This window comes from Typopeltis vanoorti, chromosome 8 (genome assembly GCF_054136105.1).
Source record: "Typopeltis vanoorti isolate ZY-2024b chromosome 8, IOZ_Tvanoo_1.0, whole genome shotgun sequence".
NCBI classification, from domain to species: Eukaryota; Metazoa; Arthropoda; class Arachnida; order Uropygi; family Thelyphonidae; genus Typopeltis; species Typopeltis vanoorti.
The window spans coordinates 37,710,072-37,732,168 of record NC_143556.1 but is presented as its reverse complement, the minus strand read 5'-3'; the positions used below and the strand labels follow the sequence as shown (position 1 = coordinate 37,732,168).

Genomic DNA, 22,097 nt, shown 5'->3' with positions numbered 1-22,097 from the left:
TACAGTTCACATCTGAGAGCTGCTCAACTTTTATTCGCTTTAAAACTTTCTTACGTGTTATTCTTTTCAATATGAAATTCAATTTTATCTTGCTCAAGACTAGATAGTGATCACTTCCAATTTCAAATCCTCTGTACACTCTGGTGTCCTGCACCAAGGAGAAAACATCACTATCAACAATAACATAGTCAATGAGACTTTTCTTATCCCTAGCCTCTTCTCTCCATGTGAATTTGTGCACATTTTTATGTTGGAACATGGTGTTAGTAATAACCAGTCCATGTCTTGAGCAGAAATCCAACAGATATTTGCCATTATTATTAGCTTTGCTCTTTTCTCCAAATTTTCCCAAAATATTTTTGTATGTCTCACAATCATTTCCTACTCTGCTATTTAGATCCCCAACAAGGAGCAACTTTTCATTTTTCATTGTGTCAGTGGCTTTTTCTAAAGCCTCAAAAAATTCCTCCACTTCTACCTTAGTAGAACCTTCTGTGGGACCATAGGCACAAATAAGTCTCATTGTCCAGTTCCCCATTCTCATATTTGCTCACATTACTCCCCTTGAGACTGGCTGCCATTCAAGAAGATTAGCCTCGTATTTTGTGTTGAATACTATGAATACTATGGCAAAGAAATGTTGAATATAACATTTTGTATTTATTGCTCAGAAAGATCTCACCAGTTTTGGTCTTTTTTGTTTCAGTCACCCTGATTATGTCGATCTGGTACTTATCTAGTTCCTCAGCTAGCTCCATTTCTTTGCCAATCAGGTTTCTTACGTTGATAGTACCGATCTTTAACTCTGGTGATGTTGAGTTGGGGTTTGTTTTTAGATTTGTTCCAGTAGTTGACTTTTCGCTGTTCACCCTGGTTCCCTGGCGAAAACAACAGGGGCCTTGTTTAACCGGGCGACGCCCAAGCCGGCATGAAATTTTTCATGTTGTACCATCATTTTTTATTTTGGTTTAACCAATAAGAATACAATTTGGTCGGCTAAATCCCAAATTGCCAGCCCATCCTCGTTCGTTCGTTCAGTATCCAAGTAGATATCCAACAGGGTGCACAAAGAGAAAGTGAGGACTGGACATTAGATCAGAAGCCTTGGTCGGTTCTCCGCACCCTATTATCATTAATATATAGATTAAACAACAAAAATGGTCCTAGGACTGATTTTTGGGGCACATCTCAAATCTAGCAGATTAACATTTTCTAAAATCTGTACAATTACTCCAGAGATAACTGAAGATTTTAGAGAACGTGAATTCTTGCACCATCCTTGTGCAATGGAATTATCATGCATTCCTGCTTGAATGGAAAGAAAATAAAATGGTTCAAGGATTGATTCCTGGAACATGCTGTCTGCCTTAAATCTAGCAGATTTACATCCCCCAATATACTATAGGCTGTTTAATACCTGTCACACACCCACTTATCCAAGCTAATAGTTTATATTCCAATCCCATATTCTCTAGTTTATGTAACAGCCTTTGATATGGTATTCTATCAAATGCCTTAGCAAAATCCAACAGTATCATAATGTATCCATTCCCTTTATCCAACTCAGTTGTATCATTATAATAAAATATGAGCAAATTGCTCAGACTATTATTATTTTTATTATTGCACCCTCCATGGAGTCAGCAGCATCATAGAAGGTTCATTCAACTGACAACATATTTATCATACCAAATCTTAAAATCTTTAATAGTTCTTGCATTAACAGCACATTCTGGTAATATATTCCATTCACTGACAATTCTCCATATAAAAAATCTACTTCCCCCCCCCCTTTCTTCACAACACTCTTACATAACTTCCAGGGATGATTTCTGGTTTTCCCCCCTCTCACCTTCTATTCTTTTTTATAATTCCACTGGATTAATCCAATAAAATCTTTTAACTTAAATGTCTCTATCAGATCACCTCTAACTTATCTAGCAAACTTTGCAAGCCACATTTCTTCAACCTCTCTCCATAGCCTGATATTGTCTTAATCACTCATCTCTGGACCCTCTCCCATATTTCCATATCACACTGAAAACCAGGTGATCAAATTTGAGCATACCAGTCCAAGTGTGGTCTGACCAGTGCTTTATACAGTGACATAACTACATCCTCATTCCTACATGTTAGAGTACTTCTTATCATAGCAGCATTATGATGTACAGTCTTTGCAACATGCTCTCTAAACTTCAGTCTACTGTCAATCATCACTCTCAAATCTCATCCGCTTCCTGCAGTACATCATCATCAATATAGTACACAGTCTTATATTTCTGCATTTCAAAATGCAACACCTTGCACTTATTAATATTAAAATTACAATCCCCCACTCCTTTGTCCAAGTCAAAAGTCTATTCAAATCTTCCTGAAGGGAATTAACTTCAGCACTTATAATTCTTCCCAACTTTGCATCATCGGCAAACAACTGAAGATCTCCAGATATTATGTATTTCTAATGTATGTATAATAATGTATCATAGATTTCCAGACTTTGAGGTTGGGATGAACATAAAAAAGGTAAAGTGTCCACACCCAGAAATCAACAGTAACCTGTGGGATCTCCCTTTTTGTATTTTTGACCCTGAAAAATGTTCTATTAGCCAATTCAAAGGAACAAGAATAATGCTGTTTTATTTTGTATGTGCTATAAGGATAACTTTAAAAAAAAAAAAAATCCACTTTAAGAGAAGTGCTAGAATCAGTACAGTAATCCCTCCTAATCAATATTTGTAACCCTCAGAAAGACTGATAACGCCAGAAAGGTCAATTTCTGATTTTCATAATATTCAAATTTGATATATCTTGAACTGTACGGAATACCTTTAAACAAGGATAGGCACAGAGAACAGTTCAGCATTCATGACACTAAATTGTTTCCTTCTTGATTCCCTCCCAATCAGGCATGACCCCTCTTTAGTAAACCCATGCTGTTCCTTATAAAGAATGTCTTGTTTTTCCACCCATTTATCGATGAGTTCTTACCAACTTCTCTAAAATCTTTATAATTACTCCAGAAATAATGATAAGTTGATACACATTCCATTCCTGTTTGAATTGAAAGAAGGTAAAATAGATAATGTATAAAGAATTATAAAACAGAAATGAAAATTCAAGATACTTGTTTTGCAATGAGACAAGGAAAAATGTCAAGAGAATGCAGAACAAAACAGAACAAATTATCAAAAAAAAGGGGGGAAAAAATCCAAGCAAAATGAAGGAAACCTCTAACAAAACTGATATCAACATCAAAAATAGTAACACCAGTGAACAGTATGAGAGATTATTACAATTTACAGAATGAAACAAAAATCTTGAATTATGCAGAGATATGATGAAAGTAAGTTTTTCAAATTATTATGCATGTAATTTATTATAGAATGTTGTAACAGAAAACTAAAATTACAAGCATAACAAAATAAAAATAGATAATTTTACCAAGAACCAAACATTACTACCAAGAGGAAATGAAAAGCATTGTGGACTTGAAAAGCAAACATTTTAATTTCATTGTTTTAAATTTATCACCTTTTCAGAAACAAGAGCACCTACAGCAATACCAGAAATCTAATAACAAAACTGCTGTTACTAAGAACAAACATATCACTATGTCTATGGTAACAAAAATAAGAGAAAGCCAATACCAGAAAAATAAGAACCAAACAGCTCTGACCTGACCCTTGAAAATTACCTGACCTCTTTAAAGTCAGTAAAAAAAATATTACCATCCCTAGGAAACAAAAACAGCATAACTTAGGGAGAAAGAAAGAAAGAAAAAAAAAAAAAATGCAGAACCAAGAACCAGAGACTTCTGGCCTGCAGCCATCAAAAACTAGCTTCAGTTTTCAAAGTCATGAAATCATCATTACTCCTATGGAAACCAAAACAGCTAGAAATCAGAAAAAACTAAAAACATACTATCAAATGTGACTGGCCTGCAGCGACTGTAAAAAAAAATGTACCAACCAACAACATCACTTTCATCTTAAAAATTAATGAACAATTGTTAATGAATGATATATGCACGTAAACACAAGAAAGATACTTAATTAATCAAATATTTCGGTCTGGAAATAGCAGACCATCCTCAGTGGTATTACAAGAACAATTTTTTGTAATACCACTGAGGATGGTCTGCTATTTCCAGACCGAAATATTTGGTTAATTAAATATCTTTCTTGTGTTTACGTGCATATATCATTCAGTCTTATGTCATAAGTATCCTTAAAACAGCAAATCAATTGTTAATCACAGAAAGGAAAATAAAAACAGACACCTTAAAATAATAAATACACAAAAAAAGCAAAATATCACATCACCTCTTGGAAAAAAAAAAAAAAAAAAACTGGTTAAAATAAGCATATCAGTGCAAACAAAAGTATACAAAGCAATACAAACCTATTTGCAGGAACACTCACCAAAAACCAAAATAAAAACAAATACTGCCATTTTCATTGAAAAAAAAAAAAGATTAATAAAACACCATTCCAAACATAAAAATCACACACATCAGTAAGCACAGTGGAAACCAACCGGTAACATGACTTCTGATTATGTCAATCCTGTGGTAACATGTGAATCTTTTTGTATTGTTGATTTCTTAGCTGTCAAAAAGCAGCAGCTTTCTTAAAATTAACACCTTGCTAATATAATTCTGACAGTAAAGTTAAACTGTAGAGTACTGAACCATGAAACTCATGTCCCGATGCTTATTATACTTTATATTTTAACCACTATCCTGTTGTTATTTCACATTACTTCAAAACTGATATCACCAATAAATTTTCAATGGTTACTTAACGCGCAGGTGCTGAGTGGGAAGTTGATAAATTAAAAGCTGCTAAATATAAAGTTAGAAAATCTGAAAGGCAAAGACAAAATGCTGTGTATTCAACTGATGGAGGGGTCAAGGAACTAAGGTCTATACTGGAACAAGGGAATGAAATTTAAAGAATTTATTGTAGTATTATAATGAAAATGAGGGCATCAACAGAGATTCTGCACAAACAAGGCCATACATTAGATCCCAAACACGCGAATATCAGTGATGTGTGAAGTAACTGATTTTCAGAATAATGGGGAGATTCAGAAGTCAAGAGTAAAGTAAATACGGTGATAATGAACTAACATGTCCCTGGAATGTTGGCTACAATAGCTGCATATGCAGAACCTGGCAAACAAAATGAAAACATGGGGCAATATGATAGAAATACAAAGTAGGTATATAAACAGTATATATATGAGTGATATAAACAGATTATAACAGTAATACAGAAGAGATGATACAACAGATACTGACAGAATTGCACTAAACATGGCCATTCCCAAAAGTTGTATAAGGTCAGCAAGTACAAGAGTAAAGTGAACAGGTTTTTTTTTTTTTTTTCCCTTAAATTAATAGTGGGAAGTAGTATGCACTGATAAATTGAAATGAACATACATTATGCACTGTACCAGGTTCTGAGAACAACTTATTTAAGGTAGCGCTTTAAAAAAAAAGGGAAACGAGCGCAATCTTTTCTAAATATATGCGCATTTCAAGGACCCCTCAAGACAGATGCACCATAACTGTTAATAATTATATCTTTCAGCAAGTGAATAATTCCAACAATCTAGGAGGTGACATTAACAACTACAATGATATGCATTAAAAGAGAGAAAGAGGAGAGAATTCAGAAAGGCCAATCTTGAATATTTTGTAATTTAAAACTCTTATGTAAACTCTAGATTATTATCAATAAAACGCTTTAAAAAATTAAATTTACATATGTTTGTAAAACATAGTAATAACTAGAGATAATAGAAAACTTATCACATTTGAAAGAAAAGTACTGAGAAAAAATTGCGGATCATCTTACAATCAAAATATTGAATGGAATGAAGGAAGACATAAGCTGAAACATGAAACCAGTTTCAAAGCCACGACATCCTATCATTTACACTGAGTGATTAGGTGAGGTTTGGAGAGCAGATGACTAGTTAATCATATAAGTATTTACAAATAAAATTGATAAGAGAAGATTCACAGGAAGACCTTAAACACAGTGGATAGACGCCGTAATGAGAGTTCAGGCAGCTAAATGAACACCGCACACTAGTAACTAATGTTCGTTGAAGTGTTCAGTGAAGCTTATGACAATCGCTACGTATACAATTGATACTGTAGAAAATTTTTAATAGGCAAATCTTATATAAAAACAGAAATGAAATTTGTACCGCGGCATAAGTTGAAACTAAGAGAATTTTTTTTCTTAAAATGTATTGGTTATTTATTATTGGTTAATCATTTCATTAAACAAAACGGAATGCTAATTCTTACACCGGAAACTATCTATACTCAAGACCTTTTTTTTTTTTTTCAAGAAAACACAATTAACAGATGAAAATACTTTTGTGCTGCCAAATAGTGCTGTCTTCAAAGTGCATGTAGGTGTCAAGCAATAACAACATACTTCAACAATCATCTTTTCTAAGGGTATTATTATGCCTATCATAAGATCGCTTATATTCATAAGAGTACTTAGCTATGAGAATTATCAAAAGGTTTCTTTTGGGAATTGACATAATTGCTCGATTTATTTTCTACTACATCCATTAGATCGCAAAACAATTTAAATAAATAAGAATAATCAGAAAACCGTCTGCTAAAATGCTAAAAGTAGACTAAAACAAGATATTAGTGGATATTCATCGACGTAAAGATGCACACACCCTTCAGAAGTACACACCACAAGTTAGACATGTCAAATTTATTCAATTGACTTGCTTCTAAAAATTACTAGTAATACGTACCGACATTTAGAGGTGCTGACAATTCATAGTCGTCAAAAGTCAGCGGTTGCATAACTTGTGCTTATCTTTATTTCGGCCTGATTATGACTTTACACATTGATAACGAATGGTTTCCCCATAACACAATCATAACCAAATAAAAACATTGATCACATGAACCGGCGACCACACAGACATCAATCCGCCAGTCCTAAACAATTCGAAAGCTAGCAGGCGCCACCTAAAATGACACATCAGAAATTAATATATCACAGTGTCTCCACCGGCTATATTATAATCCCTATAACCTTTTCGTACTTCGTAAAAATGAGAGAGCCAAATTTTATTCATGACATAAAAAACATTCCTGCAAAATTAATATATGCAATACCAAAGAATGAAGCTTTTAAAATAAAAGCAGATCTCTCTAACAGATGTTTTTCGTTTTGCTTGCATTTTATGGTAAGGTAACAAGTGTGTACGATAAAAGAGAATCACATACAATGATATTCTTGGTCTTTGCAAAAGCATTTCATTGATTACCAGATCGTAAGTTAGTGTACAAGCTGCCGAGGATGGGAATAGGTAAATGATATAGAATCGTCAGATATTTACAATCAGACATTGATAGTCTAGGGGAGACCCTGGAATACCTAGATAGCGCGTCCTCTGGGTGACGGATAGCGGAGCACACCATGTATGTATGTGTGTGTATATATATATATATATACATCTATGTGTGTGTGTGTGTGTGTGTGTATATATATATATATATATGGTGGGTGATCGAATATACTGAATAAAGACTCGTGGACCAACAGGGCCATAAGGGGCAATCATCTTGACTGTAAGGGAAGTGGCACTCCATGGATCCCTAGCTGGATCTATCCTCTTCTTCTTCTACTTTGAGGAAGATTCACTCACTTCAATCTTTCCTATAAGGCCTTATCAGCCAACTCTTCTAATTTTATTATCCTTATGCTATTAGAGTACTCGAAGGCCATGGGGGCTTTTCATTTCTAGACTTACAACTATGTCCCCTCTATAAACCTTTACTATAATTCTACTCTATTCCACTATAATCTACTCTTTCCCCTTCAGCATACCCGATTCCTCCTATGGGTTTAAATTTGGAAGAAGGCTAGTTCATAAGCCTTAAGGTAGCAGCCCTATCACAGAATTATTCCATCGTCAGGCTAGTCATTGTGTTCTCCATGTCAGGTGACATGGAGAACACAATTCTACTTTTAAGCTGACAGAGAAAGGTGATCGGAATGAATTTATGGAAAACGACCCTAGAATGGAAAAGGTAAAACGAAAATGGAAACAACAAAATATAATACATATATCAAACTGGAATGTAAGAGGAACAGCATATAAAGAAATAGAATTAGACCAACTATTAAATTAAAGAAATTTTAAAATAGGAGTAATCTGAAACAAAAAGAAGAAATTAAAAGGAACTAAGAGAACCGAAAATTTTAATGTGATATACAGTAGAGTCGACAGAGACCAAAGAGCACATGCAGGAGTCGTGATTTGGATTCATAACTCCCTTTCAGAACAGTTAAAAAACATTATAAATTATGGAATGAAAGAATAATATAAGCTAGAATAAAAATAGATAGAGGCTATTTTAACAATATGTAATTGGTTTATAAGGAAGAAAACAAGATAATGTTGATTTTTATAATCAACTACAAACATATATAATAAAATAAATAAAAATGATTAGGTAATTTTAGCAGGAGACTTAAATGCAAGAATTGGAAACACGAAAATTTTTAATAATATAGGAATACATGGAGAACATACTCTAAACAGGAATGGTAAAAAATTGATTGACTTTTATAGTTTATAATAACCTACAAAAGTTAAATAGGGTAAATGGCCCCGCCTACTCCCTATACGGGAACAGCATAGGTGTTAGCTGATTTTGACAAATAATGAATTCCTTCTATAAACATAAAGACATATATAAATATACTTGGCCAGCAAGAGGATGGAAATCAATATTAGATTACTTTATATTAAATGAAAAGGCATCAAAATTTTTACTATATGTTAGAGTTCACAGAGGATATGAAATAAGCAGTGACCACTTCCTTGTTAAAATAAAATTAAGATTACCACCTAAATGGCTGCAAGTAAAAAAAACAGAAAGAAAATTGAAACATTTGTTTATAAAACTAGACTATTGAATGACACAAATGTACAATGGCTATATGAACAAAGAATTAACCAATATCTAGATAAAATAAAACAAAATGCAGAAATAGAAATAGAATGGCTTAATATAAAAACGATACTAAATGCAGCAGCAAACGAAAGCTTAGGAAAGACCAAAAAATTCAATAAAAGGAAAAAAACTGACGATATGGGATGATACAATCAAAGAAATAATCAAAATGAAAAAGAAGTCTATCATAAATGATTAAGCAGTAAAATATTAGAAGATGAAATAGAATATAAATAAATAAGGATCATAGATAAAAGAGAAGTCAGAAAAAGACAGAGAATCATGGAACAAATTTGTTTCTAATTTAGGACATGATTTATATAAAATAAGACCCAATGCATATAGCATTTTGAAACACTTAAATGCAGATACTAAAGAAACATAAAGTTAAACACCGAATTGAAATTAGAAGAATTTCTAAATTTCTAGACAGAATTGTGGACAGATAAATATTTTAAAATAGACAACTGGCAAACATTTAATGAAAATGAAAAGGAAATAACTAAAGAAGAATTAGAAATCAGCCTGAAAGAAACAAGAAACGTAAAATCACCTGAGGAAGAAAAGCTAGGTTCAGAACTATATAAATATGCAGGAACAAGATTCAAAGAAAGACTCCTATTATTTTTAAATAAAAGTTATTCAACTAATACCCCCCCCAAAAAAAAGAATGGAAAAAAAGTAATTCTGATTCCTATCTTTAAAAAAGGTAGTAGACATGACCCTAAAAATTATAGAGGTTTAAGTACACTAAATTCCTGTTACAAAATATATAGCAGAATTTTAAATAGCAAACCAATTAAATATTCCGAAAACTTTATTTTAGAATTTTCTCTATTATTAATTTTAGGCGACCTTGTGCCTAAAATTAATAATAGAGAAAAGAAGAGAATACAATTTAGAAACACATATTACTTTTATTGACTTTGAAAAAGCATTTGACATAGTTCAAAGAAGCATTTTATTTAACATCCTAAAAGAAAGACAAATACCAAATAATATCCTAAAGGCTATCATAAGTATATATTAAAATAATCAAATACAAATAAGATTAAATCACGAGCTATCATATACGAGAGAAATAAACCAAGGGATATCCCCTCTCAGCAACTCTTTTTAATATTTACCTAAATGTAATAATAATAAAATCGAATAAACATTTCCATCAGGGTATTAAACTTTCTCCTACAGTGAACTTAAACACTCTTCTTTTTGCAGACGGCCAAATAATAATTACAAATTCTGAAGATAACCTACAGAAAGCTATTTTAGATCTAAATGAGATCACCAAAGATTATGGTATGATAATATCAACAGAAAAATCAAAAACTATGGCCTTTATAGGACAAGATCCAGCAAGAACTAAAATAATAATAGATAACAAGACCTTAGAACAGGTGAATTCATTTAACTACCTAGGATGTATGATCACATATGAAAATGAAAAAGATATAAAATTGCAAAATATTTAAAAATAGGTGTAATTAACTCTATATTTAAACCAAACCTAGTTCAAGAAAAACCAGACTAAAAGTATACAATACGTTAGTCCTACCAGTCTTATTGCATGGAAGTGAAATCTGGACAATGAAACAAAAAGACAAACAAAGATTAATAATAGCAGAAATGAAGTTTATGAGAAAAACTGCAAAGTATACCCTATTTGATCAAAAAGAAATGAAGAAATTATGAAAGAATTAAACCAAGAATCAGTAATAGAAAAAAACTAAAAAATATAAACATAAATGGATGGAACACGTTCAAAGAATGAAAATAGAAAGGTTACCAAAACAAACCTTAAAGTACAAGCCATTTGGAAAAATGAAAACCAGGACGTCCTCTTAATAGATTCAACGATGACTTCTAAGGCCGGAACAGACGCTAGGCCTAAATCCCTGATATGCATGATGATGATGACATTGATAGTTTGGGCTGGCTAGTCAGTTCCAGAAGTAGAGAAGATCGGGAAGAAGTGGATTAGACAAGAAACACTGAAGTTAGTACAGAAGATGATGTTGAAGATAAGAAGGGATACATCAAAACAAAGAGACGAGCAATATAGAAGAAAGTATAATGAAGTGAAAATGCAGTCAGAAATGGCCTTCTGACCATTTCAACATTTCCCATGTTAAAATGATTAGAAGCCTAATGCAATAATACAGAACAGCACTATGGAGCACATAAGACTAGGGAGGTATACAAAATTATTAGAACCATTAATAAAAGGTGGCAAATTAAAACAGACCACAATTAAAGATGAAAAAGGCAAAGTATTGATGAATAAAGATAAAACTGTACTGCAGTGGACAAGATACAGTTGTCAGTTATATGAAGAAAAACTAGATCTAGATTGTGTTCTTCAGCCGAAAGGCTATAACCACAATAACAACAAAACGTAATCACAACATCTCTTCAAAGTACGTTTCCGCCAGGATCATTCGTCATCATTTTAAGTAAAATATGGACGCAGCCAAGAACATTTTCTCTCACCAACTTGTCGAACATTTCCACCGTCGATTGGAAAAGACATGAGTTGATTTTCTCTTCATAAAGAGTAATTATTTTATGGTATTTTCAGCTGAAGATGAGACAGCAGGGTTTCTCTCCCTGAAACTGGATTTTCATCGCATGTATAAGGAAATCAGCCATGAGAACACTCATAATTTACAGACAAAAATAATGTTGACGGTGTCGGTGGTGAGAAGTAGGTAGCATTAATGTTAGTGGTGTATGTTTGTTTAGTTTGAAAATTAAGTAATAGGGGAGACAGTGAGGTGTATATTAAGTTCTTTGATTCCTTGGCAGTGTCATGTAATAAATAATAAATAAATGAAAGGGAGCAATATACTGTTGGTTTGCGCAGAAGGGATTGTTTTTCTTGGAGATTCTCGTAACGATGTGATACATAATACGTCTAATTTAATCAGGGCACGTAATCTTCTGAGGCTTTTCTAAATATATGCGCATTTCAAGGACCCCTCAAGACAGATGCACCATAACTGTTAATAATTATATCTTTCAGCAAGTGAATAATTCCAACAATCTAGGAGGTGACATTAACAACTACAATGATATGCATTAAAAGAGAGAAAGAGGAGAGAATTCAGAAAGGCCAATCTTGAATATTTTGTAATTTAAAACTCTTATGTAAACTCTAGATTATTATCAATAAAACGCTTTAAAAAATTAAATTTACATATGTTTGTAAAACATAGTAATAACTAGAGATAATAGAAAACTTATCACATTTGAAAGAAAAGTACTGAGAAAAAATTGCGGATCATCTTACAATCAAAATATTGAATGGAATGAAGGAAGACATAAGCTGAAACATGAAACCAGTTTCAAAGCCACGACATCCTATCATTTACACTGAGTGATTAGGTGAGGTTTGGAGAGCAGATGACTAGTTAATCATATAAGTATTTACAAATGAAATTGATAAGAGAAGATTCACAGGAAGACCTTAAACACAGTGGATAGACGCCGTAATGAGAGTTCAGGCAGCTGAATGAACACCGCACACTAGTAACTAATGTTCGTTGAAGTGTTCAGTGAAGCTTATGACAGAGACCGCCGGCGGTCTCTGTCATGCAAATCTAGGAATGGCAGATGAAGACCTAAATGCTTCATTAAGGTGAAAAAAAGCAGATAATTATTAATGCAAAGTAATATAATATAGTGTGAGAGAAAATAGAACAAACTCTTATGCGAAAAGAGAAAAACTGACAAAATATTTAATTTGGCAATTCAACCTTCCTTATCTCTAAATATCACATTCAAGGGCTAAAGTATATCTATAGCTGATCAAAATTTAACTATTCCTATTTGAGGCGTTGTGGAGCGACACCGAGTGATCCAATGCTGTGACACTGTGTAGCAATACATTGTACCTCATGTGGAAGTGATATCTAAGAAAAAATCATACTTCCAAAATACGCCACCAAGTGCATTGGAGTGAAGGAACCAGTAGCTTATACGGGAATTGAGGTGAATGAAATGGAGGTGAATAGTATATTATAAAACCTTAATGTGAATACATCTGTGGGATTGGATGATATACCAGCTCGGGTCTTACGTGAAGCAGATAAAGAATTGTCAGTGCCCTTGACCATTTCGTTTAATTTGAGTCTATGGTCTGGGTTAGTCCCGAGGGGGTGGAAAGAAGGGAAAATAGTTCCACTGCATAAAGGAGGTTCCAAGACTGCTGTTGCAAATTACCGACTGATCAGTATATCAGCAGTCGTTGTCAAGATTTTGTAGAAAGTAGTCAAGAGAAAAATACAGGAATGGATAGATGAAAATGGGATACTGTATGAGGGAACAGCATGGTTTTGTGAATGGTAGAGCATGTCTCACTATCCTGCGCACGTTTTATAACACAGTGACGGCTGAACTGGATAAGGGTAATGATATACTGTGATACTGTTGAACCTTGCTAAGGCCTTTGACGGGATATCACATTGAATTCTAATCCGTAAACTGCGGCATATGGGGATGGATATAGGGTTGGTGAGATTGATAGGAGAGTGTTTGATAGAGAGATAACAGAGAGTAGTTTAATCAGAGGTAGAGTCCAAAAGACGACCTGTAACTAGTGATGTGGCATAGGGTTCTGTTCTTGGACCAGTACTATTTAATTTGTTCATTAACGATATATGAAAGGATTTGAGAGGAACTGTTCATTTGTTTGCTCATGATGCAAATAAATGGGTAGAGCAATAGTGAATGCACATGATGTCAAAATTTTGCAGGATGATTTTGATAGATTGGAGAACTGGGATAATGGGGATGTATGTCAATTTAATGTGGCAAAGTGTAAGGTTATGCATTTTGGGATGAAAAGATTAGCAGCAGTATACACATCGATGGAACCATACTCGAGGAGATTGACGAAGCCAGGGATTTTGGAGCGTTGGTGGATATGAAGTTGAAGTTTAGGGGGTACATTGCAAAAGTGGCTAAATCAGTTGATCAAATAACTTGGTTACTGAAGAATACTTTGAAGAGCAGAGACAAGCAAGTTATCGTTCCTCTGTATCGAGCATCGATAACACTCTATCTTGACTACTGTGCCCAGATCTTAGAGCCAGGATTTCTTCTTGATTGGGAGGAGGTGGAGAGGATTTGGATGATATGGTTGAGACATTGAAATTACTAAAAGGTTTCAATAAGATTAATTCACAGGATATTTTTCAGAAAATGATTGGTGGTGGGCAGACTAGGGACCATCCTTGGAAACTGGGAAAGAGTCTGGTTATTAAGAGTGTTAGAACTAGGTTTACTTGGAGAGTGGTGAATGAGTAGAATAAGTTCCCGGAGTCTGTTGTGGGTCCCATGACTGTGAATGAGTTCAATGCAAAGTATCATAGATACTGTGTGGATGATGAATAGCTGTTCTTGACATGATGTTTAGGGCTTCCATCGAGGAGGCTAAGGATTCCTTGGAGTTGCCAATAATAATAATAATAATAATAATAATATAACGATACATATCGGCCTTAAATAATCAGAACACAGAACCCGACTGGCAAATGTCTTCAAATAAAAATAGCCCGAAGATAAACGAAGCTATAAATTCGTACGAGACAGTAACTTTGCAAATGAATTTGTTAGATTGCATTCAGTTTTGCGTAATCGAAAATTGTAGGTATTTATAGCTCTGTTCAGGTGAAATTGAGTCTCATTTCCCCCCAAAAAATATCCACAACCACATAGGGTCCAACTCTACTCGAGCAAAGAATGATAAAGTGAATGTAACATGACATTCAAAGTGCACATGGGCAACTCCTGTGTCAGTGTATCTTGAATTAAAAAAATATAGAAATTTTCAGACAATTGTGTATGGTCTTTGATGTGTCTTCATGGGGATGTGTATTGCAGGAAACGACGATGTTATCCTTTACAATGTAAAGTGACTGGTTTGCGATCTCTTCCGTTTCTAGAAAACGGCTAAGCATTCGATGAAGACTAAACGGAGATAGCTGTCCACGTCAACCTTTGTTCAGGAGACGAAATACGATGAGTGTAGCAGCAGCATTGCAGTTGTTTGGGCGATAAAGCTTCACGAACAATGCACGTTGGGGCATGTTAATACCATTGCTGTGGACTGTATTAACAACCAGAATTAATTATTATTATTATTATTATTATTATTATTATTATTATTATTATTATTATTATTATTATTATTATTATTATTATTATTATTATTATTATTATTATTATTATTATTATTATTATTATTATTATACGCCTGTGTAGCTCAGTGGAAGTGGCACTTGCATCCTCTGCACTTGGCCACTTGAAGTTAGACCAGGTTCTAGTCTAGTCGCTGACTGGAGGAACTTTTTCTAAGCCTATCTTCGACCGGTTCCCGAGTTAGTCGATCTCTGGCACAGGCAAGCGGGTTTTTCCTCCCGGAAACTCGGGTTTTTCGTCCCATAAAACTCAAGAAAATCGACCGTAGTACCCACATTATTTCAGACAGTGACATATCTTGTTAGGTTCGGTACCAAGAGATGGCAGCACTTGTTTGCCAGCCTCTTCATTGGAGGCTGCTATAATTAGTGATAGACATGGGCAAGCTATCTCTGATTGGCTACCGGTGGAGATTGAACTGCCCACTCAGTCTCCAAAAGCTAGATAGGGTATAAAGGCCTCGCCTACTACCTATTAGGGAATAAAAGGCGTTATTTGATTTTTTGATATTATTATTATTATTATTATTATTAGAGGGCGCTATGTAGGCATACGGATTCACACATGCTGTTATCGCTGCTTCCGTTTTTATGGTTTAAAGTGGTTTAAACTCGTGTTTTAAATTTGAAAGTGCTGCTATTAAATTCTAATAGTCACGCTGAAGACAGCGATCTTTAAATAATCAAAATTGACTAAGAAATATCCAGATTTTGTATGCTGAAAGTCATAAAGCTGTGGTGGTGGTGGGCAGTAGATGACGCTGAATTAGATGATTGGCACTATAGGTTCGGTGTAATGGTGGAGATGGAGAATTGTACAATAGGTATCCTCCCGCGATGAGTCTTCAGACTCATTGCAGGTGCCACGAATAATAATAATAATATTAATAGAGTGAACTTCTGTCACCAACCAACAAAGGACGTCGCCATTTTAAAGGTCGCTAAAGAGAAGAAAGCCCAAAGATCACTGAGACAGTGACGGTCAAGCACAATGAGCTGTAACAAGTGCAATAAGCCATTAAGTGATGAACGGGGAAGGCTGCATTGTTCTGGATGTGGACAAAGACAACACTACCAATGCTCCGGGATCTCAGAAAGCACAGAAAAAGCAAAAGGAACCGCAAAACGGACCGAATAGTGCTGTCTACAAAGCCGTGAGAAAATGAAGAACAATGAACAGACATAAGAAAAACAACGATGCACATCAAAGTAAGTCCCTTCCTGATCCTAAAATTACAGATAACTTAGATTCATTCAAACTTGTGGTTAAGGATTTGATGAATACACACATGGAACAAATTAAAACAAAATTTCGAGGAGTTTGAACTTTACATACAGTACAATAACATGACCATTGAAGAAATGTTAGGAACCGTGCGAGAAATAAAGACAAAATTAATGGTAGCGATAGAAACACTCAAGCGAAAAATGAAGAATCGCAGAAAGAGGGAGACACACACTCTATTGTCAAATGGAATACATGCTAAAAAAAAGAAAAGAAAAAAGGACTTCAAATTGAGGGAATACCAAAAGAAAAGACAAAAGATTTAAGCAACATAGTGCAACTGATCGACAGCAAAATTGGTATTCAATTCGCAACCACAGACATTGCCTATATTAACCGAGGCCCACAAAAAAACAAAGAGAGACCGCCACCAATCATCGCTCGTTTTACCACCAGGAGTCTGAGAGACCACTCTTGCGGCAAGCAAGAAAACAAGGCCGACAACATTGATCCTAACTGACAAGAAATTCCCAACACCAATCTATATATCTGAACACTGGACCCCATACTTTAAAAATCTTTTATACCAAGCGAAGTAGACAAAAACAGAGAAAAACTACGTGGACTAAGGATTCAGAGATATTTATGAGAAAGAAGGAAAACACTCGAGTTTATATAATTGCAAGAGAATCCGACCTACACAGCCTACTATTATAAAACACTGACTCTTCACATCCTTAAGAATAAGATTAAAAACACTTAAAAACTACATAATGGAGATCTCAAATACACGCAAACATATCCAATCAGACAATATAAACTTCAAGCTCTTTGACTCTTCGAAGAAATGATCAGAAAATATTTCCTCCAATACTGACTTCACTATCATAATCTTATGTTTGTGTATATGATAGCGAAGTCAGTATTGGAAAAACTTAAAAACACTGGTTTGCATTGATAACACTGCTCAACTACACATTGACAAACATAGATGCATTAATACTGACCGAAGTTGCAAAAAAAGGACACCGTGATTTATGCATACAACATTAATAATTTTATCAGACTTACAACTTATATAGATCAAACAAAAGAAGAGGTGGCATCGTTGCAATTATCAAAGAAAAATACAATGTGACTGATAAACAAACTCATTTTGAACATGCGGAAAAACACTAATTTTGGAAATCACAAATAGAGACAAACATAGTATCAAGTAGATAGATAATTATCTATTTGATATTCGGGTTTTAATGATTATAATCATTAAAACTCGAATATTCCAAAAATTCTCAAAAGTTAAAGCAAATTTTGATAAAACCACTTCACTTTAATCGGTGAATATAATGATACAGGGATTATAGCCTTCTCACCGACCCTAATCGCTAACAAAATGAAAATCAATTTTAATTAAAGTTAAAATTTATTTGAATTAAAGTTTCAAAATTCTTGCATTTTACTAAATTCTTAGTAAATTGTAAACATTTTTTAATAATTTTTATAAGTGGAACAATCTTTTAGGAAAATAAAAGAAACTCAAGATAGACAAGAAAATAAGAAAAGAATTCAGAAATAATAATTAGAACATTTTATTAATAATAATATAAGTATTCAAAAAATAAAATGTTTACAGAATAACAGAAAATAAATTAAATTCCATAAATATACTTGCAATTTTTTAATTAAAATTTTAGTGGTCTTGATTTCATATTCACCAAATTAGAAATAATGATCTTAACGGCTAATTTCGCATATACAACATTTTCAATAGCTATTAACGCCAAACTAATAAGCCTTTTTTTTGTGACATACTTGCTCTTAAGTAGGTTTTAATCAATTTCAACTTGAAAAGGAACGTTCATTGCTCGCTACACTAACAGGTAAAGTTAATAGTATTCTTAAAGCAATTGAAAAGTTAGGGAAAGATAAAATATTGGACAGAATAAAATTAAGAATATTGAAAGGGCTTTTGAATATTTAAATTATCTTTCCGAAAAATATCCCGGAAAGCACATAACTCGTCATATAGTTCTATTGCATTTATGTCTTTATTGCCGCAGTCCTTCAAGAGAATCTCTAAATCGTCGCAATTTTTTCGTAAATCTTCGTTATTAATTTGTAGTAATCTATACAAGAAATTGAAATTATCATAATATGTTTTTAGTTGTTCAAAACGTTCTATTAACGAACACATTGCAACGTCTAGAAGTGTATAAAACACATTCACTCTAAATTTATCTTCTGGCGATTGTGGCGTTTCGTTATGAAGCTCGTAGTCAAATTGTTGCGTCTTCTTTCGTCGTCGGACTTCCATACCAGTTTTAAATTCTTGTTTTCCATCCACCTCTTCACTCAGTTCTTTTGCCGTTTTTAGAACTTCTTTAAAATTTGTATCTGATCGATACTCTTGTAAGAATATTTTTAAGTTTTCGATAGATTCTAAAGCAAGTGCGTTTTACTCACTGGGTTTATTCTGTTAAGTAAATCATGCCAAGTTATAAGAGAGCAAATAAATTTGTAGTCCTTTATTTTAGCACATAATGTTTGTGCTTCATGCTGAGTTTCTTTATTAAAATTTTCATTATTTAAAATTTCAAAAAGTGCATTGTAAATTTCTCCTATATCGTAGAGGGCGGATTGCATTAATTTTACTTTCCCATCGCGTTTCTGATGGCTGTTTCAATGTTAATTTTTTTACTAACTTTAAAAGATTGCCCAACGTTTGTAAGAGAATGAAAAGAAATTACTAACTTTGGCTGCATTGTTAATGATTAAATTTAGAGTATGAGCAGCCCATGGCACGTAAAAAGCTGGAGGATTTTTGTTTAAAAGCAAATTTTGGAGCCCATATTTTTTCCCTTTCATATTTGCCCTATTGTCATACCCTTGACCTCGCATATCTTCAATGGGAATATTCCATTTTTCAAGTTGTTCCACTATTGTTACACATAAACCACGTCCTGTGGAATCTGATATATCTGCAAAACATAAAACGTTTTCCCTGATCTTGACAATTCTATTCTCACAGGAAACAAAGCGAATAATAATGGTTATTTGTTATATTTTACTTGCATCAGGTGTGCAGTCAAATTATGGAATAATATTTAGATTTTCGAATTTATAATAAAATTTTGTCCCTGATTGCATTACTTAAAGTTTCCAATGTTTCATTTTGACTCTCTTTGCTCAAATAGTGTACTCTATTGTTTCGTTGTAGGGCCCTTTCAAAATGATTTTCCATATCGGGATCAAACTTCGCAAATAGTTCGACTAATTTTAAAAAATTGCCGTTACTGCTTTCATATAGTTTATCAGATGATCCGCGAAAAGCTAAATTTCGACTACCAAGGAATTTTATAATTTCAATCAAGTGTTCGAAAACACTCGTCCAATTTCCATTTCATACATGCTTTGAGTCTGGCAATCAATAGTAGTTTTTTTTTTTAATTTTTTATCAAGTTCCTTCCAATTAAAGAAATTTTTCATGTGAGTTAAACTAGTCTCATGTCTATGTAAAGTTGTACTTACATTTCTCCAATCGTTATAACCTTCTACACGACTCAGTAGGTGATTCAGTTGATTTAGTAGATGCGACAAGTTTGCAACAAAAGTAAAAAACAGAATTTAAAGTTTCAGAATAAATGAGCCATGTTCTTGGCACGAGCTCCCCATTTTCCATTTTTCGATTATAATACATGTAGCCAAATTTACGACCACATGTACTTCTGGGATATATTATATTTTTCTTTTGAACAGGCCCCATTTCAATTAAAACAACTCGTAATTTTTCATCAATATTTCCCCATTCACCCATCTAAATTTGCAGAGACAATTACAATGTGTTAGTTTCGTGGTCAACTACAACTACATCTTCTCCTAACTGTTTTTCACTTAAATCCTGAATCTTGTTATCTTGTTCAGCAGTTGTAATAGTACTTTCATTCAAACTGGATGATGTGCATGGTTCGTCAACTCTGATTTCTGATGTATCAAGTTGGTTACAATCTGCATCAGAATAATTTAATATTTTAACAAATTTATTAAGAGCAACAGTTTGTTTCTTAATATCTGCTTCTTTCGCAGTATGACGCTTACGATTTTGTGCACCAGATAACTTTTTTTAAATTTTTGATTGATTTCTATTTTATACCCACAATAAATTATTACACAACACGACACAGAGACGAAACAATAGCCTGCACTACGCTACTTTCAGTTGCCTATTGAGATGCGTACTGTTATAAATCTACTGTTGCTATCCTGTCATTACTGCGACATTGTAAAATGTTATTATTATTTTAACTTTGTATACTTGTAATTTCTATTAATTACTTGTAATATCTTTTTTCTTTATTTTTATAATTTATTCTCCGTTATTCTAATGTAGCTGTGTGCGCTTTCTCTCTCTCAGAATCTCTCTTGTTTATATTATTATGCTATGTTTACAAGAAAGTCAAATAACATTTATTTACATTACTATGAAATGTACACGAATTTAAACATTAGGGAGATTGCTTTCTCTCTCCTTCTATAAAAACTCTCTAGCAAAATTAAAACCTTTTTACTTCAACTTTAAAATACTTTTTAACACAAAACGTTATCTACTCTCATTTTACAAATTTTACTTATTAAACTCCAAGCTTACTCGCAAAGAGGTTACCTAAATCTCTCTGTTAAGTTATCTTTACAAATTTGATATCAACTTCTAACATGCAATTGATTCTCTTAAGGACACTTCTTAACCTTATTAAACATTAAACATATATCTTAAAAGTCTTTCTAATACAACTATAAGAGGAATTATATAAAAGTTTTGAACTTACAAAGGCTCTGTATCTCACAATTAGTCAAAAGTCGTTCACTAAAAGTTCTATGGCAATTCTTTCATCTCAGATCTTCATCTGGAATTTTGGCTTTGGCTATATCAATTGGGAATGTAGCAAGACTCGTACAGTTCCGTAAAAATGTTATTCTCCCACGTCGAAAAGAAAAACTTAGTGAAGTTACTTCGGGAAATTTGCCTCGCCTTTTCTCCTCTACTTGGGCTCGCCGAAAATGGCTGGATGACTGCCGTCTCCAGTAGCTTGAATTGCTGCCTCTAAGAAACTGAAAATGCCACCTCCAAGAAAAATGGAACTGTTGTCAACTGTCAATCAGGATCCCTCTGGACCGGAAACTTTTCTCTTCTATGGCGTTTGGGACTTCTCCTTTTGGCAATTTGAAAGCCCTGTCTGTGGCCCAGAAGTCGTTTCTCTCTAGCGACGTCTCGAACCGAGAAGCTCCTTTCTGGAAGCGGAAAACTCCTCTCTCAACCAATGTCTGGATCTGGGATGCTTTCTGACAATGTCTGGAACCGAGCAGCTCTGTCTCTCTTTGGCAACGTCTGGGACCGGGCAGCCTCTCCTGTCTCTCTGTGGACGTCTCTGGAACTTCCCCCCTCTACTTCTGAAGCAATCTCTGGATCCGTGAAGACCCGTTCTGTTTGCTTCAGTCCCATTTTATTATACCTCCTCTGAGACTTGCATGAAGTTGGGCAACCCCAAAGAACCAGTATGATTCTTTTGCCTTCGGTTTCAAGTTCGGCATGCCTTTTGTTCTCCTCCGCTTTCTTTTAATTGTAAGTTGCCGGCCATCAGAAAGTTGTTTGAACCTTTCTTAC

General features: G+C 33.8%; 1 protein-coding gene across 2 annotated transcripts in view; it reads right to left on the bottom strand.

Moving 5' to 3' along the window:
- The window catches only part of LOC150103935 (uncharacterized), a 147,911-nt gene extending 126,103 nt beyond the window's left edge, over positions 1-21,808 (bottom strand). The window contains exons 1-2 of one of the 2 annotated variants that reach the window (XM_090396655.1): positions 21,262-21,808; positions 6,796-7,015 (exon numbers count right to left, since the gene is read on the bottom strand). In XM_090396655.1, the coding sequence (XP_090252781.1) occupies positions 6,796-6,847 (52 nt within the window). In that variant the 5' untranslated portion in view covers positions 6,848-7,015; positions 21,262-21,808. The remainder of the gene's footprint in view (positions 1-6,795; positions 7,016-21,261) is intronic. The other variant, XM_090396656.1, reaches the window with a different exon arrangement.
- Positions 21,809-22,097: the final 289 nt, after the last annotated feature.